Consider the following 16,205-nt stretch of genomic DNA (forward strand, 5'->3'; position numbering starts at 1 on the left):
TAGAATAATGTTCTTAGATAGTAGATCTTCTAGGAATCGTCTTAAAATTGGAAAGCAGTCTCAGTGTAGAAATTCACAGCCTCAAGAGTATAGTGACACATTTGGTACGTTTACTTACATCACTCAGCTGCTTGCTATTGATCTCTGCTTGCTTCTGGACTGGAGAGTCAGTCACTTGAGTAAATTTGATTTGATCAGGATGCTTTTTGTAGGTGTGCTATGGAAAAAGAATAAATATATTCATAGTAAAGGTAAATAAGCACATCTTTTTATTAAATAAGACATAGTGAGGTAGCATTACTCGGGACAGCCAGCAACTATGTGGTGCAGATAAGCACTGTCCTGTACAATGATTTTCATATTGCTTTTTAACACTATGAGAGTCCAAATAAACTTTTAAAGCATTTTAAAAGTATAAACACAAAATATTTTAAATGTATATAAATATAATAGACAATAAGTTATATACCATATAAAATATTACACATAAATACGTATTTTAATATGCTGTCTTAAGCAGGTAGATGCTTGAGGGTCATTTTTCATTTTGTTGCTATTCTAATTTATGGCTTCATTTGTTAGATGGTGTTATAACTCTCCTGATCACTAGATGTCACAAAAGGCTTCTACAATAAAGGTGAGCGTGTCTTTTAAAAGTCACACTAAGAAAGCCACATTCAAAACTTAAAATTAACAGCAGTCTCTCTCTAAATTTTCAGACACCTCTGAGCAAATGCTCTGCATTTAACTGTCTATTTGATAACCACTACTGTCCTATACTTACATCTTTACACTGCTCTAACTTCTTAATAGCTTCATATTCTTGAGTTATGGTCTGAGGGAAGAAGCATTTTGTCTTGTCCTCCTCATAATCAGCTTTGTAATTTTTCTAGGGAAACAAAATCAACATTCCATAAGAAAACATAATGGAGCTTTCTCCAGAATAAAACACGATGGTGAGAGCAGAATGACTGCCACACTTACATCACTCTTCATAGCTTCGACTTTCATACAGTGTATCTGATGTGGGTCCTCAAAACTGCCCAAATAGTGTCCCAAAATATTCTTTTGATAAGCATCTTTGTATTTCACCTGGAAAAATAATCACGAGTTGATAAAGAAAAGCAATCAAGTGTGTCAGAATGGAAAGATATGAACTCACAAATACGTACGTCACTGAAATTCTTCAGAACATTATCAATCTGGAACTTTGGTGTTTCACAGTAGTTCATGCTTGTTCCTTTTGATTGCTCATAGGCTTCTTTGTATAATTTCTGCAAAAGAAAATAACGTTGTGTAATAAAGTAGATTGCACTGAAACACACAATACAATATAAATTAGAACGGTGATTATTTTTTAGTGGCTCCTAGAATTGTTAGGAAATACATGAAGTTTTGACTCTTTATATTTTTCAGCATCAGACGTTCAAAAATTATATGTCCTTCCCAAGAGATAAACACATCAAGAGAAAAATCACCAACGCCAGTACATTCTTGAAGTGGTTATCAAAAAGACAGTATGTATGAATACCAGGAAGAGCATCTCTTATCACTGCAGACATCAGTTGAAATTCCTACGCATTAAGGAAGGACTGCCATCTTGTGATGCATTTTTCACAGGAATATAAATGAACTACACAATCATTAGCTATCCCCATAACACATTACACTGAGCTGTGGGGAAATAACTCCTTATGCCTATACTATTATGTTCGGGAGCATCTCTTGGAAAACACTAGGTTTATAGAACTAAAAAAACTGAGGAACTCAGTGGAGAGTCAGGAAATAAGGAGTTCAATTTTTGATTTACTGTACACGACTGAAAACTGTGCTGCTATATTTTAATAATACTTACATCACTCAGTACATTTCCTGCAGTTTTTAATTGCCTCAGCAACGGGTTCTCCGTAGCAGGAAGCACATTATAATCTGCAACAGCTTTGTTCTTCTCATAGTCTGCTCTGTATTTTATCTTTCAAAAATAAAAACAAAAATAATGAAGTTTTAAAATCAATATTAAAAGCCAAACACTCACTAACTTCTATTGTCTTGAAATTTTCAGAAAGTTCTCCCTCTGTTTTTAACTCATGATTCATAAAGGCAAAGGATCATGAGAAGCACTCAGATCACAAGGTGGGAGGCAGGGTTGCAAGATAATTGATAGCTATTAAGTAGATGTTCTGACCTCAAAGCACCTTGCCAAGCATTCTGTCTTTTTAACTATCAGTTGACATATTACATAATTAACTTTAAGAATGTGGCTATTCTAAGATTATCTTTGTCCTTGCTGATGCAAATACTGTTATAGAAACTGCAAAAGCCAAATAAATTCAGCATCTGTAACAAAAAGATGTGCCTGTGTAACATCGCTGAGATACACTGAGAAAGGATGAATAACTATGACAATATGAAGCCAGATTCAGTTAGGTTATGCTGGTCTTGGTTAACAGTATTGATTTATTCCAACTAAAACCATATGGCATAGTATAGTAAGAGTAAATCAAAGCAAATTCCATCTCTGTGAAAGAAAATATTCTACTTCATGGGTAATACTGCAGAGGATCATAAGCATGGGTAGGAATCACTGAAAGCTTTGAGGTGGCAGGGACAGAAGAACACACCTTCTGCATAGAAGAAAATACTTTTGACATCTGACAGAACAGCTTCAGCACAAACTGTCCTGACTTCAGAACTACACCCAAGCCACCTAAGGGGGAGCTGCTACAACAACATACCTTACTGACATTATCTGAAACTCGCTTATTAGCTTCATATTCTGGAGTTTCAGTCTGCATAAAGTAGATTTGGTCTTTCACATTTTCAAAGTCTTCCTGGTACTTTTTCTGTTAAGAACAGAGCAAAATAGAAATCAATGTATCAAATGCAGGTGCACTATGAATCAGCCATCCATGATGTAGCTTAAATAAATAAAAGATAAAGACAGCAAGCAAAGTAGGAAAATTTAATCAGTATTTGCCACATAGGCATACACAGAAAACAAAGCTGTTCAAGATTCTCTGAAGAATTTACTTACCATACTTATATTTTCTGCATTCATTTTTGCGATTGCAACATCATAGCATGGAGTTTGACTCCACTTGCCTTTGATCTTGTTTTTATAGTCTTCATGATAAATAACCTGCAATGAAATAAAAATAATAATACTTAATCTCCAGTTCAATTTCCACTCGACAGATTTCCCTTTAAAAGTCTTCTTAAAGATGCTTCCTACTTTACATCTGCATTATAACCACTTTATCAGTTATTGCCAAAATCACTTCAAGTATGACTTCAGCTTATCATTCATTTTTCATTTATTTTGTAAGCTGCTTGACCAAAAAGGATATAGACATTAAATCATCTCTTCCAAAAGACTTAACAAGCAATACTCTCTGTGGGATGTCACTAACAAGGTCCTACAGTTGAGTTGCATTTTCTCACTGCGTTCTACTCACATCACTCAGCTGTCTCGTCACTTTCTTGGCTTGTTCCACATCAGGTGGATCTGGCAGAGAAGTATATTTAGATTTTCGTTCATCGTGCCCTTTTTTGTAGACAATCTGGAAATACAAAAGCAGTAAATGTTTATAGTATCTGCCCACTTACGCAGTAACACAATATTTAACCTTAACTCTGCTAACAACACCAGTAAGAAAAGTAGATCTGTGCACAGACACTGAACTATAATCTCTTTCAATCAATGCATTCTGGGGGATTATGGAGAAGTCTCCTTGGAAGAGACATTCAAGAAAAAAAAATAAAAGAAAAATTAGTAAAGTTTTCAAGTGCACTACCCTACTGTTTGTGTAAAATGAAATGTGAAACCTTCACAGCTGAAATACTTAGTTGAAGAGTTCTGTGTCTGTCTGGTTTTTGTGTTCATTATCAGCAAATAGGATGGCTGAGCATAGCTCATGAACTACTGAGTTTTCCTGACGCAGTTACATAGATATGCAGATCCTTCACAAGGCCCAACAAACTGGGTTACTGGGCTTACAGCCAACCCTGAGAGTTTCTCAACACACTTTGAGAGAAATTTGAGGTCTCACCAGTTATCTGAGATCTTAAATTATTTCTTTCACTGATAATCCAACATTAAAATGCCAGTATATACTCTAATAGTGGATACTTTTCTACTGAAAGAGCACTGCTCTCAGAGCTGCCTGCGCATATCTAGGCATATTTATCTCCTGCTCTGCTACAAAGTCCACCAAGAAGCCTACCAAGTCACAATGTAGCAGGATCCAACTTTCAACCAGGCACTGATACTTACATCACTCAGAGCTTTTTGAGCCTGTGCTACCCTCCTGAGCTCTGGACTGTCATTGTATGGATAGAACAATGTTTTGTCTCCTTCCCAGTCTTCTGTATAGAGTTTCTTAAAAACAGAAAAATGACAGGATACAGAATGAATTCAGCTTTGTCCCAGAATGCTTCTTAAACTTCAGCTGACTAACCTGGTGATTCTTCTTACCTTGCTGAACATTGCTGTATTTTTTATTGCATTTACAAGCTCTGGGGCATCAGGGGGAAGCAAGTACTTGTCCTTATTCTCCTCCCAGTTCTGTTTATATAACACCTGGACAGAGAGATCAGCAGGTTGATTACTCTCTTGTTAGAAGAAGTATTGACATTAGTTAATGAACAGCCTGATGGAAATATCTCTTACAAAGCAAACATATCATGATAGTGACATTTAAAGATATGAACTGGAAGCATTTAAAATACTTATACTTGCCTTCATCAACTTATCTGGTCTTCTCCCCTATGCTTCTAAATTGTTCCGTAGACACTGCTTTAGTGCCCTGAGCTGAAAACCTTAATTTTATCAGTAACTTCACTATCCATTCACATTCACAAGCCTTCTGGTAAGCCAGAACTCACCTTGCTCACTTGCTGTGATACTTTCTTTGCATGTTCTATATCCCTGGCCTTTTCATCAACGTGGCAAATAGTTCGAGCAGCTTCCCCAGCCATGCGGTATTTCACCTAGATCAGGGCACACCAAACCACATTTGTACTTATAGCAATTGCTGACAAGTTGTTTTTTTTTTAAAGCAGAATACTGAAATTTTGACTTGATAATGCAAACATGCAAGATCCATATTCAGTAAAGCATTTAGGTGTATGATTAACGTTTACCATGGAGTAGCTGTTGCTTAGAAATAATACCTACAGAAACAAACTATCTTGTGAATTAACTGAAAGAGAAATGCAGCTTTGAGTCACCATCAAGAGCTGTGAGTCCAAGCTAGAGGTTGTAATCTTATAATCTGATCTCTTCCTAAGAGTGCTTCTGCTCTCTATAATGAGGTAGAAATCCCCAAGCTATGCAGTATCTCTTAATTTCACAGTCCATTACCATAGACCATACACTATCTGCAGTCCCAAAAGCTATTCAGCAGCCACACTGCCATGGCAAACCAGTAGGCTCAGCACAAAATCATCCTAATGCTGCTATACCATTCCCAGCTTGACAGCAGGCTTGGTCAGCTCCAGCACATGGACTGCTGCACCAAGTTCCTCAATACATCCTAAGCCAGGTGTTGAACAAAACTGAATGGATACTCATCTCCTGAACCCTGGTTAGGGATGTCCCCACTCAGCTTTGGGAGTTCCTATTCCCAGAGACTCAATTCTCCCTACTTACTGCACGAAGGATTAAGACTCAGATCATGAGGTTTACTGTTGAAAGGGAAACTGGAACTGCAGACAGAGAGACATTTGATATCTACCTCACTGAGCTGGTCTTGCACTTTCTTGATTCTCCGTATTTCTGGGGTATCAATCGTGGAAGCATATGGCTTTCCTCTTTCTTTTCTAAATTTTTCTTTGTACTTGTTCTGAAAGAAAATAATGACAAATATGATTAAGACATACCCTAAAGCTCTGGCAGAAGTGTAAACAGTGATTTTTGATGTATTCATCTGTTCAGTATAGGAGTTTGGGGCACACCACTGAATAATACAAGCTGCCATTACACAAATATATTTGCACAGTTCTGCTTATCTTAACCAACTGACCTTCTTCTATCTGTCACAGCAGAAAAAAATCCATTTCTACCTTCAGCCTGCTTTATATCTCCTCTGAGTTCATTTGCATTACAGGTATCGCACTGATACATTTAATTACTTGTTTCAGTGACCAAAGATAATGAAAAAAAAAACAACCAAAACTGTGCAGCACAGTTCTTTCCCATCTTTAAAAACACAGTTAAATGGACAGTAATACTGGAATTGGATATACTATACCAGGAATTTGGTGTAGGTGATTGTTCCCACATACTGGGCATAAAACATTTCTTACATACAGGGGGATAGAGAAACATAATACTGTAAAAAATATTGAGGATCACTATTCAATAAATATTAGCCCCTGCACCTTCCTTACTTAAGTACCCAAGACAGATGTCAGTTAATAGGTCTCCTTTGCTATCTAAGATAAATCTTCAGACATCTGCCTCAAGCTTTTTGTGTCTAACGATTACTTGATGCAGCTAAGCAAGAAACAGGCAAGAAATCATCTAATTGAAAGGAGGAAACCTCCTACTTTAAGCAAACAGTACTAATACACATCATGAAATGAAGAAGTCAAAATGATAGCATAAAGGATCACAACACCACCCATCAGATGCTTTCAAAATTGGTGTTTCTAAACAAATGAAGGACATGGGATAATTCACCTCACTGAACAGGTCCTTCATTTTATTACTGTGTAGGAGATAAGGTGTCAAAAACTTAGAAGTGTCCACTTTTGTCCGTATTATCTTCTTTCTGACTGGAGTTGCTGCATCAGAAGGTTTTCCAACCTCACCAGAAGGTTTTTCATACTCAACCGTACGGGTGATGGTTGTAGGACCTGTGACTTCTGTGCTAGTAGTCTCAGTGATCTCAGTGACCACCTGGGAATGGACAAAAAGATAAATGCCTTTTAATTATAAACCACTGTTTCATTGCATGCTTTTTTCCCTTCCTCTGATACAGAAAGATGCTCAGTATTTATCCCTGAACCACCTACGGTGTAGAAAAAGTGACACTTCATACTGGGATTACCAGCAATGCCTACTATACATCACCCAAGCTGAAAAAAAAGGAAGAAATAAAACTGGCTGATTTTTGCATCAAACTGATACAATTCTTCTTCAAAGGAGCAGGAAGAGTGGGGGCTGTGTTCCATATACATAATGTCCAGTGGCATGAGGTGGTCTCAGATGTGAGCACGCTAAAATCGAAGTGTGCAAGTGCTCTCAAGTGCTGAAGATGCAGACATCAGAGCCAGGCTTCCCAACGACGACACTGAAAACTGAGAAAGCAGCTCAGAGGTGCACAGAGCCATTCAAAAGGATTATCTTCTCACTGTGTAAGGAAAGGAATGGACACAGCACATCCCAAGTCTCTGAGATCCTGCAGCAAGTCAATGTTGCACCAACTGACTGAACAAATGCCTAGAATCCATCCACCTGTCCTACTAACATACATCTTCATACATTTTCATAGGCAGATCATAACCATGGCAAAGATACAGTTGAGACATATATACGTTCATTTGATCAAGCATCCACTGGAAAGAAGACCATAATTAATACAAATCATTTATACACTTTTTTAACAACATATTCATGCTGTAAGCAGTGATTTTAATACTAAGACTCTAATCCAAAGCATGTTAAAATAATTATTACAGCTGAAAAGTGTGCTCTAAAATTATCTGAATAACAAAGTACCAAGCTTTATTTCATCATCAATTAGCTTAAATAAAACAAAGGCTTTAAAATGGAATGCACGATGGTCACATCTCCAATAGTTACTTACATTAGTATGAGGTAGACTAGAAAATACACCAAGCATTAAATATTAACTTGGCAAATCCACAAAACTTAAATTACATAAAGGTTGTTTATTATGTGAACATTAATTACACTTCACTAATGACGCATCAGGATGTTAATAGTTACTTCTGCACCACAACAGATTAATCTCTCACAACTCGTTTCCAATGAGCAAGTGTTCATTTAAGGTTTTGGCACTGAAAGCACTGCAGAGTTTCAAACCTGTCTAGGCAAGACTTGGAAAAGCATTACTTGATGTTAGGTTTAGAACAAAGTAGTGAAGCTACACACTTTCTTGAAAAATTGTAACATATTCCTAAAGCTGGAGAGCCTTCATTCTGAAAGTACAGTGTTACATGAAAAGAAAAAACACCCTTTCTTCTATTTTCATATAACTCATAGGCCCATGTGATGCTAATGCCACTTACAGCTGATGGAAATGGATCCAACCACATTAGCTAAAAAGACATCCATCCTCATGTGTAATTCTTCACAATACTGCTTTCAAAATCTGACACAGAAATAGTCCTGCTATCGCTCCCTTTAAATCCAGTCTGGCTACAGATGTTAAAGCACCTGATGGATGCAGCAGTTAAAAATACCAGGACAGGCTTTCTTCAAAAGCCTAGCCTTCAATTATTTGCTCAAATAGCATCAATCATATTATATTTTAATAAACTAAAACTACAGTAAGACTCTGGGACCAGACCCTTTGTTTGGAAGGAACTGCCAAGCTTACATTTCATCATAAGCCTATGCCATAAAGAATATTTCACAGTAGCAAAATGTTCCTTATATCTATACTATCAATAGGGTCTCAAATTATGGTAATAACTCCTTGGTAACTCAAGCATTTGCTCAGTGACATGACTAGTTTCATGCAGAATATTTATATGCTTCCTTTCCTAACAAGTTACACAGAATGCAGTATTCCCCTGTTACTGGTACATACGCATCTAGTCAAATTCACATCTTCAATCACATCCATCTTTAGCACTAATAATCAGACTTTGTCAATATGTTACCTAAATAATCTTCCTCCCTGTCTTTCTTGTTAATAACATAACCTGCTGCCTCATTCTGTCAGCTCCTTTGCAGCAGCAAAGGGAAGAGCATCAGCAAGACAGAGCAGGAAAGACATAGGCATAGTCCTTCTCTGTCACACACATCCTCAGCTCCTTCTGATGGAAAACAGTGCCAAACAGTAGTGCATATCCAGGCTGAATCCCAAATGCATCCCAAATCCAGAAAACAGATGGGACAGACTCTCAAAAAAGGCTAGAGGTCCTCTTGGTCAGCCCACAGCAGGGTCTTGAAGAGTTAATAAAATATATTAAAAGCAATTGTTCACTGATACCAATGTGCTTACTATGGAAAACTGATCCTCGGAACGCAAAAGGCCACTAGTTTAGTATTACACATTAATTACATGTATCATGTAATTAATGCATATATCAGTCACATTCAACTTCACAGGAACCTTTACCTCATATGGTTCACCCTCCTCAACAATTGTCTCCTCAATGTAGTACTATTAAAGAAAGGAGAAAAAGAAATCATTGTTAGGACAGATCATACAGAATAGTAAAGTGATCTCTCTCTTCTCTAAGAGATTGTTTTAAAAGCACACCTCTGGAGAAACGAGACTTGTAGTTCATAAAGACATTACCAAGTCCTTAAGATCTGTTTTTTGTTGTTGTTTTTTTTGTTGTTGTTGTTGTTTTGTTTTTTTTGCATTAATGATTTGATTTTTTCCTTTATGTTCCTTAGTTGATCTTCCTCCGAAGTAATTAATGCAGGACCATTATCTAATGATCCGTAAGAAAGAAGACAATGATGACCACACTGAAAGAAAGCATTCAAAAGGACAGGACTTCCCAGATGTCTGTCAATATGCCAAGAGGACTGCAAGACAATTCTCTCTCCAAGGCTGCCTACCGAGTCGCTCCTACCCGCAGACACAGATCTCTACTGATCCTGGAAGGACCTCAGCCCTTACTGGTTGCCAGCTAGACTTCCTTTCACTGATGAGAATTCAGAGTTCTGCAGTCCGCCAGTCTTCCACATACTTTATCCTCTTCTTTTCAAGCCCATCCCTCATCAATTTAGTGAGATTATGGGAGTCTGCTTCAGCACTCCTTCTGTAGTCAAGGTACAGATCGTTTGCAGCTCTTTCTTAATCAACAGCCACCGTAGAAGCCATTTTTAAACACTACTAAGGTGATTTTCTCCATAGCCTTCTAAAGGATTCAAATTGGCTTGCCGTTTATGCTCTTTCTTGCCTTTCCTGAAGATGGGCCTAACAAGGGTTTTTCCAGTCATCAGGAACTTCCCCACAACACTATGAACTTCTGCAGAAAATGTAGACAGTAGCCTTTTGTTGACATCAGCCAGATCCCTCAGCACCCCGATCCACTCCCTCTGGTCCCCAGCAATCATATACACCCCAGTGGGGTAAGTCATCCCCAACTGTCTTCCTCTGCTGTAGATACTACATCACTTACACATCTCTGCTAGGAATCAGAGACCTGAAGGACCACGGGTTAAAGCTTAGAAAATTGATGCAAAAACAAAACAAAAAAAACCCTTTACGAGCAATACGCTGAGGTTCTCTGACCACTGAAACTACAGCCACACACTCAGCTCCCCTCTTGCTGCTAATGATAACACTAAATGTGCTGCTCTGCACATCCTATGTTGCTTTGCCCGTGCATGCAGGAACGCAGTTCATAGCATCGTACATCTCTATATTCTTCCCAGTCTATGTTTGTATACTTGGGGAGTATAGGTCCCACAGCTCTCCCATTCCCACCTTTTGTAGTCCTTTGTGTCCGAACTCAGTCAGGAGCTGTTGTTCCTCCATATCAGCCTTCATTTCTGCACACTGGAATGAACAGTCCTTTTGCTCTGAGGAAATTACCCTAGGGGACTACCCAGCTCTCCTGCAATTTTCTCAGATCTTCTCAAGCAGGGCTCTGAACAGGCTCTAATCTGTCCTGAAATAAATGACTGTAACTCTGTTTTCCTTGCTTGCCTCTCTCAAATCCTCAGCACCACAGTCTTGTGGTTTCAGCAGCCCAGGCCACCATCAACCCTTGCACCTTCCACCCATTCCTTCCCGCCTGAGTGGTGTGTTCAGCAGAGCAGCTCCCTGAGATGCACGGATAAAACTCATCTTCAGCACACTCCAGATCTCCAGGATTGCTGCTCACAGCCACACTGCCTTCCAGCAGACACTGGGACGATTTACAGCCAGCTGCGCGGCTTTCTCCAGCTGCCTGACGAAGGCAGAGCTCTGAAGCAGAGCTGCAGGTGAAGCAGCGGCCTTCCTCCTTCTGCCGAGCAGCTTCCTCGCGGAGAGGGGGAACCGTTTAAGACGGGCTTCCATGGCTGCCGCCCCAGACAACATGGCGGCCGCCCTGTGTCGCCACACGGGTGCATCCGCTCATGGCCGCTCCTGAGGGGGGCGGGCTGGGGTCGGTGTGCCGCGCTGCCTCGCTAACGCAAAAACACTTGAAGGTGCATTCCGAGGCAGCAGAGAGGTTGCCTGCAGGTAGCGATGTTGAATGTAAAACGTTAGCTTTGGGAAGCTCCTCTGCGTGGATTTGCTCAAGGTCACGTGCCGCAGCTGCCCTGGAATCGGTCCCTGAAATGATCTGATTAAAACGTGAACCCTTTTTCACAGTAGGCTCTCATAACTGGCCCGTGTTTGTGATTTCACCTCTCGTTCAGCTGTTTTGAGGTAACTTGTGCATGCTGAGCGCTATGCAGCTGTAGCAGGTCAGCATCGTTCACTGCTCAGTGCCTCACAAATGGCTGCAACGCTCAGCGCAAATGAACAGCTCCAGAGAAGAAAAAGCAGGCATAAAAAACCTCCATGTCATCTCTTATTCCCCAGCGATATCCTTTCAGAAGACAAATTTCTGATAGAGCACTTACATTTTTTTTAAATCGCCCTTATTTAAAACAAACACAACTTTGCAAATGATTAAGCTGCCTGAAAATTGCAGCAGGCATTCTCATCCTTGTTTCCTATAACACCTCACCATGGCAGCACAGAGTTGGTGCGTCCAAGGACCTGCTTACAGGAAGACAGTTGTTGGAAACAAAAAATAATAATGAAGAATGAAGCAGGCCTGTATAGACATATAGCCCAACCTTCTGTAATTCTGGCACTGACAGACAAACCTTGGCAGAAATAAGTAGATATTTTGTCAGAGATCACATAATAGTCAGGAAGCATCAAGTCCATCACAAGAAACCTCGTAATGAAGAACAACAATGCTGTCTTTTTGACTGGGCTGTGCAGTGTGTGTTAAAATGGACTTTATGAGCAGTAATGCTTGATTCCCAGCACACGTTCAGCTGGTAAAATGTATGACTTAATTCATTATTGGAAGTTCTGGAAGTTGGCAGCCAGAACCCAGTGCTGTAACACTACCTGACTCCAGCAATCCTGTGAGTTTGGTGTGGAGGTATGAGCTGTGGGATGGCTGTTTGCAATATCTTATTTATTTATTTTTTCCTCAAACAAGTGCTGAACAGTTTGTTACAACCACTTAAGCATTTTGTAATAGTAAATTTCATTTTGTAGTAATAATAAAGTAACAAGCCTTTGTTAATGTAATATACTCTTTTAATAGCAAATTCATTATTCCAGTGGCACAGAAAGCTATAGTTTCCCTAGTTCTTGGGAATTCCTTTAATGAAGTCACTGAGACTAAATAATTAGTCATAAAACTGTCAGCTTAAATGCCCAATCAGCTAATTAATGCCTGACACAGTTGCACAGACATCTGCAGGTGTAGGTGCAGCTCCATCTTGGCAGCTGACATGTTGATAGGAGAAAGCTGCACTGGGAAGAGGCAGAGGCCAGGCCAGAGAGTGGCTTCCAAAGTCATCCATGGATTGGATGACAGAGGGCAAGCCAAGGGGGAAAGAGGTGGCCTCCTGCATCTATAATTATGCAGGAGAGTAAGCACAAAACCTTGCGATAGGGGTGTTACAATCCTTATTTAAACACAGAGACCATGACAGGAACCAGAGAGATTTTGCTTTGCTGATAGCAATTATTTTTGTTGTTGTCTTTTACTTATCAAACCATTTAATAGATATCTAATCATACTGTAATCTTCAAATAGCACACGATGAGAAACCATTTGTGTTCCCGAGCAGTGTATTGGAGAAATAATTAATATTTTCATTCGTGATGCAGAAAACAATGAATTCTACACTCAGATTTTCTTCTTACCTCTACAACTTCCTCATACTCTTCCTCCTCCATTTTGAGTGTATTCTTCTGTCTCTCCCCAGCTCACTGGTGATGCAGGAAATGAAAGTGTGAATATACAGTATTAGCCCACGACTGAAAGTGCCACTAAAAGCTAACAGTCAGGTTCATAAAGTGCATGGTCACAGTTAGTAACCACTGAGATTATTACAGTATTATTGGCTAATCAAGGGAAGAACTTGAACAACAGAAAGAATTAAAGTTGAGATCTACCATTGCTTTGTTTCAGATTACAATGGGGAACCACTGGATTAAGTTTCAGTGAAAATTAAAAGTGAAAAATAAAAATCAGAGAAAGAGATTTCTTGAAGTATGATTTAATTTCTTACATTATGACAGATGTATCAAGATTTTTCTTTTCTCTGTCACTATTTCATATAATGTTGTTGTACTATTAAAACTCAACTTTGAATGGGAGCTTTATCTGCATATTCTACTCCATTCATAAGTAAAAATACGATGTATAAAAAGCTTGTATATACATTTTAAGCAACCTTAGGTTAATGAGACAATTTTGCTTTTTCAGCATTAGTCTATGAAGAAGCTTTGGGTTCTTTTAACTCATGGCTTTTTTCTCTCTATTTCTTCATTCCTGGAAAAGATGAAAAATCCATTCACTGGCTGGATTACAGAGTACAGATTACAGTCAGAAACCTCTAAACTAATTAATTAACACAATTATTTTGCTTTGAGACACAGTTATAATTTTCCAGCAAGGAACACAGCCCTGTTTCTAATGCTGGGAGGGGATGAGGCTTTGGAACAGCTGTTCTGAGTCCAAAGATACTTGCCATGTAAGCTAATACTACCAAATGACGAGGTGGTTTTGTTTAGCTGGCTAAACAGCAATTCCTTCTGAGGCAAGAGAAGTCTAGTAATGCAGGTTAAATATAGGAACATGGAATACTGTCCCTTTTTAGTCCTGGTGTGTTGAGAAAAATTACAAAAAAGAAATGAAAAAAGAAAGCATTAAACCAGAGCATTAACTGTTTAAACAAATGAAGGATAACTCAGTCCATTGTCCTGTCCTATGATAAAGTAGGCCAAAGTTTATGTGCAAGTATCTAACAGCAGTAGGGGCTTGCATTTAGGGAACCTCTCTATACAACTGTCACTATTCCAACTGTCAGCTGCACTTCCAAAACACAATTTCAGGTCCTTTGCTCTCACTGCAGTTTCCAACCAGTCACTCACTCAGCCAGACAGAAAATCTGAGTCCCATGGGCAAGGCATAACAGAATCAAGAAACATCTACAGGACAAGATCCTAAAAGAAGTAGTCAAATGTGATTAAATGTTCTTACCATCAACATCTGGTAAATATCCTTAGGAGCAAAGCCTCTCCAGTCTTCCCTCTAGAGCAGTGCTGGGCAAGAGCAAGCCTGGTGCATCAACCTCGGATGACGTGTATGGCTAGCACAGCCAATCTGGCTCCAGTCTGCTCCAATTTCAGCCCTAAATATACTTGGTGACCCCAAAGGAGGCCACCTGTTCTCAGCAAGATGACAGAAAAGGGAGCTGGGCACTTCTGTGCTCCTGAGGAAACCAAAAACATACCACAGATTGACTGAAATTCAGCAGGTCTCTGTGAAATGGATCCCGAGGCAAATTTAAGGGGATTTAATGCAGTTTTTTTTTTTTTCCCAGAACCTATCAGAATAATGAATTTGAACTGACAGAGAAGATTTACTTCCTGCATTGTACCTGAATCAAAACTATCCAAATTCAAGAACCTGTAAACATCAGGGAAAGGAAAGAAGAGTCTGGACTTCAAATTAAATTTGTACTTTAAGTCTGCCTTTAATTTCAACCTTAAGTATATGTAAAGAGCTTTATCAATTTAATTAGAGGCAAATCACATATCAGTAATTTTATTAGTGGATCTAGGAACATGTCAAAAATGACTACTGCAAGGAAGAGATGAAATCATGCAGAAGAATGTGTAAATAAAAGCAATATGTCTGGTGAAGAAACACTAAGAATACATGCTAAGTAGATAGAGTGACAAGCAATTGTAATGCATTATTTTGGAAGGTCAGGAATTGTATAATGAATAGAACAGAATCATGGTAATGATAACAAAAGAGACATTTTACACCATGTCTGGTCCACCGTCATTACAGGATTGATTTGTCTCTTCGAGGAGGTGCACTTCAAAGCCAATACCAACACTCATCTCCTCATTTCATGTACTATATCACATAATTCAGTAAGTAATTGTCACAAGCCCATGAGAGACATCTTCTCGTTCCTTAACTCTTTCCAGAAGTTAATATTTGCATCCAGATGAAATGTCATGTCTCATTAGGGAGTTGGACTCGATGACCTCTAGAGGTCCCTTCCAACCCCTACAATTCTGTGATTCACTACTCCCAAAGGTTTCATACATGTTGCTGGGCTGCACGTTCTTTGCTTTTTCCTTTAAGCAAGCTGTGTGCTTTCAGCTATTTGCACCTTGCTTCACTGGGTAATCCTTCCTCCTTTCAATATGTTTATTTTTATAGAAAAATTCTTCAGTCTTTTTAATATCTCTTGAAGATATCCAGAAATTTACTATAGCACGCTAATGGATTTTCACTGAGGAATGTCAGCCTCGTCTCTTGCTCTGTAACCCAGTTCCTGTGCATGTGCATCCCTGAAATAACCCATGGAGTCATTTTTTTCCAATCTACTGCTCTGATTACATGTGTAAATAACACCTATGTATTTGGCATGCTGCTCCTCAGCTCCATGTCTCAGGGACCAACAAACTGCAACAATTCTGTGATTTCCACCCATGTCCACAACTTCTCTTTTTTTTTTGTGAAGATTTAGTGTTCACTTACTTAAGTGTTTACCTACAACTCAACAATAAGTGGGTATTTATACACGTGCCTTAATATAGATAAGTTATTCTGTATTTATATATAATAAACACATCTAACTGTATTTCACTGTGGAAAGTATCTACTATGCTAGTTGTTATTTACCATACCATTCACCTCCTAGAGCTGTTAGGATATAGTCCACTACAACTGCGTATCACTGGAATATCAGTAAGCATCACTAGTATCACTTGCTGAAGTGGAACGTGGATGAGGTAAATGGA

The 16,205-nt window shown here is 38.9% G+C and overlaps 1 protein-coding gene across 27 annotated transcripts in view; it reads right to left on the reverse strand.

Moving 5' to 3' along the window:
- Positions 1-14,509, reverse strand: part of NEB (nebulin) — a 113,838-nt gene extending 99,329 nt beyond the window's left edge. For all 27 annotated transcript variants that reach the window (XM_065751347.1, XM_065751351.1, XM_065751349.1 and 24 more), the window contains exons 1-16: positions 14,422-14,509; positions 13,080-13,145; positions 9,315-9,359; positions 6,683-6,901; positions 5,736-5,843; positions 4,885-4,989; positions 4,475-4,579; positions 4,274-4,378; positions 3,456-3,560; positions 3,035-3,139; positions 2,736-2,843; positions 1,856-1,972; positions 1,173-1,274; positions 985-1,092; positions 785-889; positions 119-217 (exon numbers count right to left, since the gene is read on the reverse strand). In XM_065751347.1, coding sequence (XP_065607419.1) covers positions 119-217; positions 785-889; positions 985-1,092; positions 1,173-1,274; positions 1,856-1,972; positions 2,736-2,843; positions 3,035-3,139; positions 3,456-3,560; positions 4,274-4,378; positions 4,475-4,579; positions 4,885-4,989; positions 5,736-5,843; positions 6,683-6,901; positions 9,315-9,359; positions 13,080-13,112 — 1,569 coding nt within the window. In that variant the 5' untranslated portion in view covers positions 13,113-13,145; positions 14,422-14,509. The remainder of the gene's footprint in view (positions 1-118; positions 218-784; positions 890-984; positions 1,093-1,172; positions 1,275-1,855; positions 1,973-2,735; positions 2,844-3,034; positions 3,140-3,455; positions 3,561-4,273; positions 4,379-4,474; positions 4,580-4,884; positions 4,990-5,735; positions 5,844-6,682; positions 6,902-9,314; positions 9,360-13,079; positions 13,146-14,421) is intronic.
- Between the last annotated feature and the right edge of the window lie 1,696 nt (positions 14,510-16,205).

The sequence above is a fragment of the Cyrtonyx montezumae genome, unplaced genomic scaffold (genome assembly GCF_038088225.1).
Source record: "Cyrtonyx montezumae isolate F1298 unplaced genomic scaffold, pur_monq_1.0 scaffold_7, whole genome shotgun sequence".
NCBI classification, from domain to species: Eukaryota; Metazoa; Chordata; class Aves; order Galliformes; family Odontophoridae; genus Cyrtonyx; species Cyrtonyx montezumae.